The following is an 11,493-nucleotide window of genomic DNA, read 5'->3' as shown; positions in this document are numbered from 1 at the left end:
TTATAGTTAGAGGAAATCATTCAAAATAGTTCAGAAAATAACATTAATAAAATTTATATTTGTTTATTTATTTATTTAACTACTCATTTGGATTTTAGTTATACCAATTATAAAAATTTTGAAGAGATAATTTTTTGATAATATTGAAACTAATTTTGAATTTAATCTTTGATTCAATTTTTTTTGAAATAAAATAATTCTAAAAAACCATCAAAGAAATTAAATTATTTAATTTCTGGTCTCCCTTAATTTTATAGTGTGAGAATTTAATACAAAACACTTAAGAAAACAGTTACAAATAATTTAATTTTGAATTTTATTTACATATATAGAGGTTAGTAAAAAGATTAATTATTTAAATATCTATTTAAATTTTTAATTTATATTTTTATTTAGTAATCAAATTGAAAAACTTTTTTAATTTTGTTTTTTCATTCAGCGAATTATATCACAGTAATTAAAGTTATTGAAGCATTTATTTCATTTCTTTTGAACGTTGGTTCATTTTTCTCACTTCAGCATCTTGATTTTCTTTGATAACATTAACCATTTTTGTTACTAATTTAATAAAAAAATTAAATTTCAAAACGATTAGGATGTATGAATGATTACTTTGATCTTTAAATACTCCATAGCACAATGCCATTCCTACAATTTTTAATTGATCTATTTAATTAATAGATTTAGTAATGTCTTGGTTTTCTTTCTTTTCTAGCTCCTAATTTAGTTGCTTTTTATTAATTAGTTGATTACTTTAATTAAACATATTCTAAAATGGTTAATTATTTTACTTCGTTTATAAGGAATTATCCAATTTTATATTTCTTTTTGTATTCCTTTATTTATTACTCTGTTAATTTTTTGCAATTAATTTGTCTTTGAGTTAATTCTATTTTGTGTTGAATATCTTCGTTTTGCTATTCAACTTTATTACTCAATACGAATCCTTTATTCTAAAAGGAATTTTAATTTCCATTTAAATTAGCAACTTAATTGCTATTAAACCCTTAATTTAATTCATTTTAATCATTAAATAGATTATTATTCTGTTAAGTGCCTTAATGTTGCCTATACAAAGCTGTTTTTGAGGATGCTCCGTTATTTTAAATTCCTTCATCAAACTTTTTAAAAAAAATCAAAATAATAAACTTAGATAATATGAATGATTATAATTTTTACATTTTCGTCATTACTATGAAAGATCCTCTTTTTGGAATTATTCTCAGGAATAGAAAAGCTATTTTACTTGATACCAATTTACTAGCTAACTTTCCTATCTTACTATGATTCTATCTTAATGTCAATGTTCTTAGAATATTAGTTTTAGCTAAATATTAATTATATATCAAATAAAAAAGTTAAATTTTATTAATAAATAAATACATGAGAGAAGGGTTAGAAGATAAATAAAATCCTTAATTATTAAGTAAATTAGTTTCCTCTTATTTAATAGAATTTATCTTGTTTTACTTTTGATAATTTTATATTTATGCATTAATAAAACTTTGATTTCCATGATTTTCTTTTTTTTCTTCTTCATCCCCAAGCATAATATCTGAGTTTCTATCGTTTTCTTCATGATAACCCTCATTCATAATTAAATCATTCTACTCTTCTAAATGATTTTCTCCATAATTATCATTATGTTCTTTTCCTAAATTATTGTAGATTGCATTCTATTTTTCTGCAGTTTTATCTTTAAGTTTCTCTTAGTTTTTTCTTCTTTGTTTCTTATCTCCGTTTTTTGTTGCTTTGGTTGATCCTTTTAAAAATATTTTTGAAAAAAATATAATCTGAATTAAAGCTAGATTTATTATTTTACCTTAAAAAGTATCATTTAAGTTTTAATGGTCTTACTATTAAAAGCTCTAATTTATATCATTCCCTTATGAAATAACACTAGTTTAGCCTTTTCCTTTGCTCTTTTTCAAGTTGTCTATGTATTTCTTTAGTTTTTCGTTTGTGTCATTGATAATGGATGGTAGCTTTTCTTAATTCAATGTCCATATATCTTAATTTTAGTCCTTCTTTTAAAAACAATATTCTGCTAATCCTCCTTTTATGATACGGTTTTCATCTCCATCCTTATAAATAATAAGTCAACTTAAAATTTTACAAATTTATTTATTTAACTATACTCCAAATGGTTTTCCTGATTTCTTTCTTAATTAATTCTTTAAAAATGGCTTGGTTATTTCGATTAAGAAACTGAGAGAAGTTTCTCCGTTCATGAATTCAATAGCCTTAATTAGATGTCCTTTTAAATTGATCAATTAAAAATAAATTCAATAAAATTTATAAGAGATAAAAAAAAATCATAAAATAATATTTTATTTTCTTCAAATTCTCAAAATAAAACAAAAAATTTATTTATTTAATTTTATAAAAAGGAAATTTATTTGACTTAAATAAAATCAAATAAATTTATCTTAAAATAATTTTTTATTTATGAAGTTAAAATAATAATTTGATACCAGTCAGTGTCATTTCATATAAGTTAATTATATTATCTATTTCATTAGTCCAGCTGTTAATATCAAAGTCACTACACAAGCTATTATTCACATCTTTGTTCTCATATTTTATTCTAATTTTCTCACTTAATATCAACACTTTGCTATTTTTCTAAATATTAATAAATCTTTCTACTTAAGCAGCTTCACCAAATGCATTCTCTCCTTCTCCCTCATTTTATATCATATTTACTTACTGTAGCTAGTTTTGTTACGGAATTTATTAAATATCTTTTATTAATTGAATTTTCTTATCTTCAATTCTTTCTTACTATAAAAGCTGTTAATTCTAAAGCTGCTGTTGAGGGTATAAATTGCTCAATTAATCAATCTTCTGCTAATCTTTTTATTTCTATTACTGATTGAAATCAATGTAATTATTTGCTAAATTGTTTGCATTATTTTAGTTGTTTATTATGCTAGATTTTGCTTTGGGCACTATATAATGTGTACTATCAAATTCATTTATATTTTATTAGGGTTAGGTTGAATTTTGAGATTTTATTATAGGCTAAGGATTGTGTATGTTTTAATGCATAGAAACCTACTGCTAGGCAAGGTTTTATTGCTAATTTTATTGTTAATTTAATGTAGAAGGAATTTAAATGAATTGTGGCAAACTTTATTATTGCTATAAGCTGATTTGTTAGTACTAAGAGTTTTTTTATTATAATTGATTATTTTACTTAGTCTAGTCGGTAGCTTAAAATGCTATTTGTTACTGTTTTTTTTAAGTTGTCCCTTTGATTTAATTTTAAGTGGTGTTCAGTTACAATGTCATTTCTGGTTGCAATACATCTTATGTTTATAGATTGTTAGAGTTATTATTTTAGACAATATGATTTTAATTTACTGCTTATTTATTATTATTACCATTTAATAAATTATTTTGTAGATATTGTTAATTTTTTTGAAGGTTTTAGGGAATTGTAGATGTTTGAGCAGCGTTTAGAGTCATCTAGGTAGTTGGATTGTTAATAGATGTACCTGCAAATGGATTCGGAGGAGTTACTGTCGTTGCTTACTAAACTTGTTAAACTGGTGTTAAACTAGATCTACTTGGCTGTGCATAATTCAAATCCATAAACTACTATTGTTATTTTTTTACTATTTGATTAGGAAAATTAGTCGCTAAACTTTGAAGAGTGTTAGGTATATTTTAGTTAGGTATCTTCTACTGATTGATCATTAATTGTGGAGGCTAGAGCTGGATGTGCTGTTAATTCAGCACAGGAGGCTAGTTTGCATACGTATAATCTTTTTCTTTACTGATCTGAGTAAAGGGAATAAGATTTCCACTATTTTAAGTGAGATTAAATTAATTTGGCTGTTATCTGACGTTACCATTAGCTTGTATGGGATAGTAAAGAATATGATTTTGAGAATTCTAGTTATTCATATTTGATGCTAGTAAATTTATTTTTTCAGTAAAATAATCTTTTTGAATATTTATATTACTTATTTATTTTTCTCAGGCCTGAGCGGTGGGTTTGCGAATTAAGTAACAAATAAATAAGAAGTATTGAAAAATCAATATTAAAATCTCTTTTTCTATTAAAATACAAATAAGCTTTTATCTAGTTTTAATACCCTACCGGATGGATAGGATGATAAACTCAAAAAAAAAAAAAACTGAGAGATCTATATTTATTTATAAAATTCATCATACATAATTACATACATACATATTAAATTTATTCTAGTTAAAATTTGCCTTTTACTACTTCAATTTTTGAAGCAAAATCATTCAAATTAAATTTTTTACTTTTTAAGAACAAACAAAAGTCAAAATATTAGAATTTATAACCAAAATATTCAATTGCAATAAAAAATAAATTTTTGATAAATAGGTTGAAATTTTTGAAATTTCTTAATTTTGTTTCAATTATCTACCAAATTAAATTTATAAAAGATATTAACTTTCTTAAAAAAGGAATTAATATTATCAATCAATCAATCTATCTATTTCTAACTAACATCAAATCATTTATTAGAATATTTCTTATGTTTTTTTTAATTAAAAAATAGCTGCAAAATTAATTGAATTATCATTTTTAATTATATATAATCTTAATTTAATTATTTATTTAATGAATAAAACAAAGATAATTTCATATAAATATATTTTTAAAATCAGATAGAATCATTTTCATTAAAGCTTCGTTTTCTAAAAATTAAATATGAGCAGCTCTTCCAATAAAATTATCCAAAACCCTAAATATAAAATAAATAAATAAATAAATAAATAAATAAATAAATAAATAAATAAATAAAGATGTATTGTTTTTTCATTAGAATTTTATTTTTGAAGAAACTTTTAATTTACTTTCCAGGTATTTCAAAAGATACATCTACTCTATGGATTCTATCAAGTGTTATTCTACCAAATATCTCTTTCAGCATCTCATCATATACTTCAGATTATCTAAATTAAATTATAGAGTATTTTTTAGAAATCAAAAATAAATTATTTGTTTGAGTTACTTTGAATCACTATGTTATTTTGTTGTTTACTGCATCCTAGCTGAATGATAAGGGACATATTGATCTTAAGGAGAGCTAAAGAGTATTATATTCTTAAATTTACTAAGGTCCTAATTTATAATATGTTAATTTTAAATACTATTTTTAAATAAATGCTATTACTGTTTGTTTTGCTAATTAATAAATGAAGGTCTCTCTTAAATTTTTTTTATCTGCTAAAGTCATTTGCTTTAAACTTTCTGATTTATTCCAAGCTTTCATAAACCAAAGACCTTTTATTAAATAAATAAATTAATATTTATATAATTAAAATTAGTTTATTTTTTTTAATTTACCTGCATCAACCATTTTACTTTAGCTGAACAAAAAGCCCAAATGTGGAGTAGAGAATGTTATAAAAGTAAAAAAGAACTCCTAGTACATGGTCAAGTGACGCAGTGCAGATCTAAGAATCAATCCACCTAATGAGTGACCAACAAATGATAGCCTTTTAAAATATATTTATATTTCAAACAAAATATTAATTTTCACAACTTACCTTTTTAATTTTCTTCCATATAGTTAAGAACTTAAAAATTTTCCAACTTCATCTGCAAGTCTGATACCCATAACTTCTATATCACCATCTGTGTACTCCTCGTTGCAAGAGCTATGCAAAAATATTGCATCTGGATGCTTTATTGTTATATTGTTACTGAATAGTTTAAGATCGTAGGAACTTCCCTAGAAACCATGGACAAGGACAACCACATGTGCTTCGCTGTAAATTATATTAAAAAATTTTTTTAAATAGGAATAGACCTAAATTAATCCATAATATTTAATTACTCTCTCCTCAAAGGCTCATAAGAAGATGTGTCCAAATTAATTTCTTTGTTTTTAGTATACACTTCGTGGAAGATGATAGGATGGAATTTAGCTTTGGGAAAAAGATTTAAATCCTCTATATTTAAAGGTTCTCTGTTTTTAAAGCAAGTAGTTTTTCTATATTTTTTTGCTTGTTTTATATTTTATTTAGCACTTCTTTATTCGCTGTAGTTGTAATATTCTTTAATCACTACTGGGTATCTAAATATACTCTGACCCCATTAATCATTTATTTTATATTAATACTCATCAAGAAGCAGTTTAGTAAACTTAATTGTATTTAAACGGAGCAATTCAACATATTAATTCCAGAGTAAAAATTGACAACCAGCCATATCATTTATTTCCTAAAATAAAATTATTATTATTATTAAATAAATTAGCTTAAACTTATCACAAACAAAGTCTGTTTTTTTTAATTTAATAAAATTTTCATAATGAATTTAAAAATTTTTTTTAAGCGAAAAATATTTTTTTGCTTTACTTTTTAGATTTCATTAACAAGCTGCTTTCTTGTTTCCTATTTACTCAAATCAAAAAATTTGCTTATCGGAATTCTAGTGATGTCGTAGAATGAATTATAGTAGGATTTTTTATCAATTTAAAATGAAGTATCCTTGAAAGTTGTCATTTATATACTTAATTCTGTTTCATCTTGTGGTATGGTAGTTTCATCATCTCCTTTCATCTCTTCATTGTCTTCTGATACTGACATCTCTGAAGCTATTCTATCAGAATTAATTGAATCCTCTTGTTTTTTTTCCATAGCTTAATTATTTGGCTAATTTTAGCTCTACCAATAAAGCTAAAGATATTCGGGGATAGCAGGTTCTTGAATCTATTTTATTAATACAATTCTTCAAATTAAACAGCTCTCAATTTACGAAATATTTTAAAAATAATTATACTTTTAGATATATCTCTTAAAGCTTGAACTCATTTTTAATCATTTTTTAAGCTAACTCCTTGAAGTGTTTAAGAAACTTCTTGTGATCAAATCTAAGAGATCCAACATATGTATTATAAATTTCATCAACTTAACTTGGTTTAACTGTTTTTAAGTAATTTATTAAAATAAACAATTAAATAGTTTCTAGTACTAAAATATTTACAGTTATCTGTTATAATGCTAAAAAACTAATCAAAATTTTCTGGATTTTAAACTTAATTGTGGTTTTATTTCTTTGATTTTTCATTCTCTGTGATTCTAGGAGGAAGATATCTAAATTAATAGTCTTATAATATTAATAAGGATATAAGTGGACTTCATTTAGCAAATTATATTACTAATAAGTGCAGTATGCACAGTAAGATTCACTTAGGAGTAATATAGATCTCCAAAGTAGACAGGAACATATTCTCTAATACCTAATTGATATCAGTAAGAGCATAAATGTTAAATTCCTTTCGAATAAGTAATTAAAATAAATTACCTTTGAATGAATTATGTAAAAGACTTTCAAAAGTTCCTACAACTTTAAAAGCTGCTTTATCTGGATCCTATTTAATTTTATTTTAGAATATAAGCTGCTTCAAATATATTTATTTATTTATCTATCTATGTATCTATCTATCAATGAACAAATAAAATATTGATTTACATTGAGTGAAACATTTTCTTATGTTTGAGAAGAAAGATCAGCAAACATAAGGTCAACAGTAAAAAAGAAATTATCTTCATTATAATGTGGATAAGAATCTATTTCTGCTCTAAAATGGCAAATATCATCTAAATCTACCATTTCATCCATATATTTAATGACAAATCCTTTTGAAAAGAAATAGCAATCATATAAATCAGAATTTAATTTGTACTTTTATTTCATTTTTTCTCTAATCAAACTCGAATCAAATTCAACAATTCTGTAAGGATGTGCGTTAATAGTTGTTCCCTTTTATTAATAATATTTCGTTTTATCTTTTACATCATTTTACATTTTCTCAATATAAAATTTGCAATAATTTGATTTTAATCATAAAAAGTCTTAAAAAAGAGGAAAATTTACATCCTCAAGTCTTTGAAATATTCTAGCTCTCATCACATATATCCCTTAATGATAAATGTTGATATTCCTAAAACTTTCCATGTGAACAAGTACTTCTAGCTATGCTTTAAAACTCATTTTGGCTGCTATTTACTTATATTATGCTAAATCAGATATGTATTTATTTATTTTTTTTTTTACTTTCAATGAATGATATTTAAATTAACAATTTTTTAAAATTAATTAAATAATTTTTTGTAAAGCAATTTGTAGTTTTTATTTTTAGGTAAGCATAATGTTTTAAAATTGACACATAGCTCTTTAAGAAATGCTAATTACTAGCTTTTTGTGTTCTATTCCATATCAATAATTTATTGAGTTTTTTTTACTTAATTATTAAAGCAAGCATAATTAATTTATATTAATTTCTCTTTTAAGATATTTTTTAATATAACTTACAAAATAAATATTAAAACATTAAGTTAATAGTTTTTATTAATGAAATTTATTTTATAAAACTTTTATATTATAATTTTATGACTTCAAGTGATATTTGGGATTGATTTTCATGGGCATGGGCCATAATTTTCATTGAAACAATTTTCTGTTTTGCAAGTGCATTTTCCTCCTAAATATCTTGGTATATTTTCTCTTGGTATCTATAAATAATTAAAATCAGCATTAATTTAAATAGTATTTTTTAAAAAAGTAATATTTACATCTTCTTCTAACTCGTGAATAAATTTGCTTCCTAACATAGATATTTTCTTTTTGGTCTTTTCTCCAAGCAGTAATGAAACACCTTTCCAAGCCAAATTTACCATCATACCAGTGTTGATAATGTACATTCTATGAAAATAAAAAAAATATTTTAATATAACTTTAAATCCCTTGTAATTACTTATGAAGTATTTCAGGATAATTTTCTTTGGTAATACTGACAGCTGTCTTCAAGAAAGTTGTTATCTAATCTACCCTTAAACTAATATCTTTGCAATCTAAAATGATTACCATTTTATCAACTTATTAACCCTTAGCTGATGTACATTGTTAAAATACATACTTAACGATCTTTTCATAAAACTAAATGTAGTATTTGACCAATCTCTCTTAAGTTGTGACTTCAAACAATTTACTTAAATTTAATTATCCTAATCTCTCTATATAGACAGGTCTTCCCTACAAATAAATTCAAAAAATAATAAGATTTTATTGTATCAATCAAATTTTTTTTACCAATTTATCAGTAAAATGGAGTCCATGAGGGTAGTATTTTTTAATTTATAAGCATTCTTCTAATTTGAAATCCTATATAATTTATTTCATTTTATAATTGGTTAGATGAAATTATTATTTTTAATTTGTACATTAATAATTGAGTCTATTTTTTCAGTTTATCTCCAATTCAGATGTTTTTCTAGGAATTTTTTTGATATATTTAAATCAAGCTTCTTAGCTTTCAAAAATCTAAGCAAATAATGGTCAGATATTTCTGATTTTTTGGGGTAATCTATGAAATCAATAAAGTACTCTTTAAATTACTTAAATGTATTCTGCTCTTTAGGTGTTAGTTCATTTCTTTTAATAGATAATTATTTAAAATATTAATTACAAAATAGTCAAAAAAAGTATTTATTGTTTATTTCATTTTAATATTTCACTAAATAAATAAGTCTAGAAATTTATAGTAAACCAAATATCAATCAGTAGAATTTTGAGTGTAAATTTGTATTGCTGATTAAAAATTATAAATTGTTATCAGTAATAAAATAAAAACTAAAAGTAAATTTTTGAAGTAAAACTGATTGCAAAAAATTAAAGTTAGTAAAATTTTTATCTAAATAGCTAGTCAAAAAAAAAGAATTTTAGCTACATCATTAGTATTAGTCTCTTTAAATAAAATCTAAATTATTTACTCTACGTTTAAATAATCCCATCTTTACTCAGGTTTCAATTTCTTTTATTGAGCAGATAACGTCTATAGATTTTATAAGTCGTCTAATTAGTAGAAATATTTAATTTCTAATTATGTATTTTTCTAGCCAATAGTTTAATTAACTTCTCTATCAAACTCAGCATCAAAAACATTTTTTACACTCTCAAAGCTACTATCATTTACAGAGGATGAAGATTCTTTTCTTTCTTCGTTATCGCTAAAACTATCAGAGATGCTACTTGAGCTCTCCTTTAATTCCTAAGGAGTATTTTTATTATCGTTAATTAAGCTATTTTGAGTTTGTTAAAAAGTTTCTAAAGCTTATTTTGTTTCTTCTAAGAACTGTTTCATGTCAAAATTTTAACCACTATTTGTAATAATAAATGCCTTAGAATTCTTCAAATAAATTGGAACTGAGCCACTTCTCATCAGCGAGTCAGATTACTCTTCAAAATTTGATTTTATTAAAGTTCTTCTGCTATGAGGATCAAACTCCATGTAAGCTTTAGGTTAAGGGTTTAATTGAAAATCTAGCATAAATGAATCTTCTTAGTAAGACAAGGGTATTTCACTTGGATTGAATGGAGGAGTATAGTATTCTGTATTTGTTTCAGATTTCCTTTCTTCCATATCTTCTTATTAATCCTTACTTTAACCTTTTTTTTATTATTTTTAGTTACTATTTTGTCGTTCAGAGCAGTTTATTAGATCATTAACAATATTATTATTAGAATTATTTAGGAAACTAGCATTATTTGATTTGTTTTAGCCATTTTAAATTGTATTTGACTTCATCATTTCAAAATTTGCTTAAACTGTCTGCTTATCTTGTTCTCTTCTTTGAAGACTCTTTTTCATTAAACTGATTTTAAAATCATCTTATTCAAATTTAGTGCTTCCTTCGTCAAATGATTCATCATAAAACTTCTGATCCTTATCTTTTCTTTCCTTTGAGTCACAGCATCCCATAATCCTTTAAATATACTATCAAAAACTCTTATTAAAGTACACAATATTTCAGACTTTCAATAAAAAAAGTTTATTGTTATCTTTTAAAAATACAATTTTTTGAGTTGGTCCTCAATTATTAAATTTGAAAGTTTTATAATGTTTTAAAATTTGATTATTATTTTTTGCTGTTTGTTATTATAGAAATAAAATAAATTAATTCTAATAAAACTAAAAGGTCATAACTAAACTAATAACACCGATAATATTTTTCAAATATTTAAAAATAAATGAAAAATCTTAATAGTAAATTAATTTATTCTATATTTAGAATATTAATTAATAAATTGATAAGATAAATATAATTCTAATTGCTAAAATATCATAAATATTCTTTTATCTATTATTTTTGTTTTAGAATAATTTAAATAATATTCTAAATAATTAAAGTAATTTTATTTTAACTATTTTTAATTTACTTTTATAATTAAAATATTACTTTCTTTAGATATTCTAAGATTAAATAAATAAATAAATAAATAAATAAATAAATAAAAGGAGGTTTATAAATTTTTAATAAATAAATATTTACTTATTTATTTTTTTTTTTTTATTATCAAAATAATATTTGGAAAATTCAAGTTCGAGCCATATTTTTAAGATATTAAGGTCTAACTAACTATTTAAATTATTTATATTAAAATTATTTATAAATAATTCAACATATTTTATAAAATTTATTAGTTGCTTCTTATTCAGT

The 11,493-nt window shown here is 22.9% G+C and overlaps 3 protein-coding genes across 3 annotated transcripts; all 3 read right to left on the bottom strand. All coding sequences in view use genetic code 6, as the record gives it.

Annotated features, from left to right (window-relative positions):
* Nucleotides 1-448: 448 nt before the first annotated feature.
* On the bottom strand, nt 449-3,912 carry TTHERM_00285530 (hypothetical protein; the record flags this gene model as incomplete). Its single annotated transcript, XM_001018567.2, has 8 exons — nt 449-558; nt 613-730; nt 792-1,121; nt 1,180-1,327; nt 1,384-1,762; nt 1,823-2,084; nt 2,139-2,257; nt 2,475-3,912. The coding sequence occupies 8 exons, from the start codon at nt 3,910-3,912 to the stop codon at nt 449-451; spliced, it is 2,904 nt and encodes a 967-aa protein (XP_001018567.2).
* Nucleotides 3,913-4,490: 578 nt separating this feature from the next.
* TTHERM_00285520 (serine esterase, putative) lies at nt 4,491-8,084 on the bottom strand. Its single transcript, XM_001018566.3, has 14 exons — nt 7,871-8,084; nt 7,466-7,756; nt 7,298-7,364; nt 7,152-7,232; nt 6,977-7,099; nt 6,773-6,915; nt 6,349-6,702; nt 5,826-6,211; nt 5,536-5,757; nt 5,333-5,484; nt 5,160-5,269; nt 4,998-5,107; nt 4,840-4,938; nt 4,491-4,727 (listed from the first exon to the last, which is right to left on the bottom strand). The coding sequence occupies exons 1-14, from the start codon at nt 7,985-7,987 to the stop codon at nt 4,625-4,627; spliced, it is 2,358 nt and encodes a 785-aa protein (XP_001018566.3). The 5' UTR covers nt 7,988-8,084; the 3' UTR covers nt 4,491-4,624.
* A 331-nt stretch (nt 8,085-8,415) lies between these two features.
* TTHERM_000285519 (divergent CRAL/TRIO domain protein) lies at nt 8,416-10,754 on the bottom strand (the record flags this gene model as incomplete). The annotated part of the gene is made up of 6 exons (XM_012798253.1): nt 8,416-8,508; nt 8,569-8,698; nt 8,751-9,028; nt 9,086-9,157; nt 9,217-9,427; nt 9,766-10,754. 6 exons carry the CDS (start codon nt 10,752-10,754, stop codon nt 8,416-8,418), a joined length of 1,773 nt encoding a protein of 590 aa, XP_012653707.1.
* Nucleotides 10,755-11,493: the final 739 nt, after the last annotated feature.

The sequence above is a fragment of the Tetrahymena thermophila genome (genome assembly GCF_000189635.1).
Source record: "Tetrahymena thermophila SB210 genomic scaffold scf_8254594, whole genome shotgun sequence".
Lineage (NCBI taxonomy): Eukaryota > Ciliophora > Oligohymenophorea > Hymenostomatida > Tetrahymenidae > Tetrahymena > Tetrahymena thermophila.
Note: the sequence above shows the minus strand (reverse complement) of the source record. Positions and strands in the feature narration are given on the sequence as shown.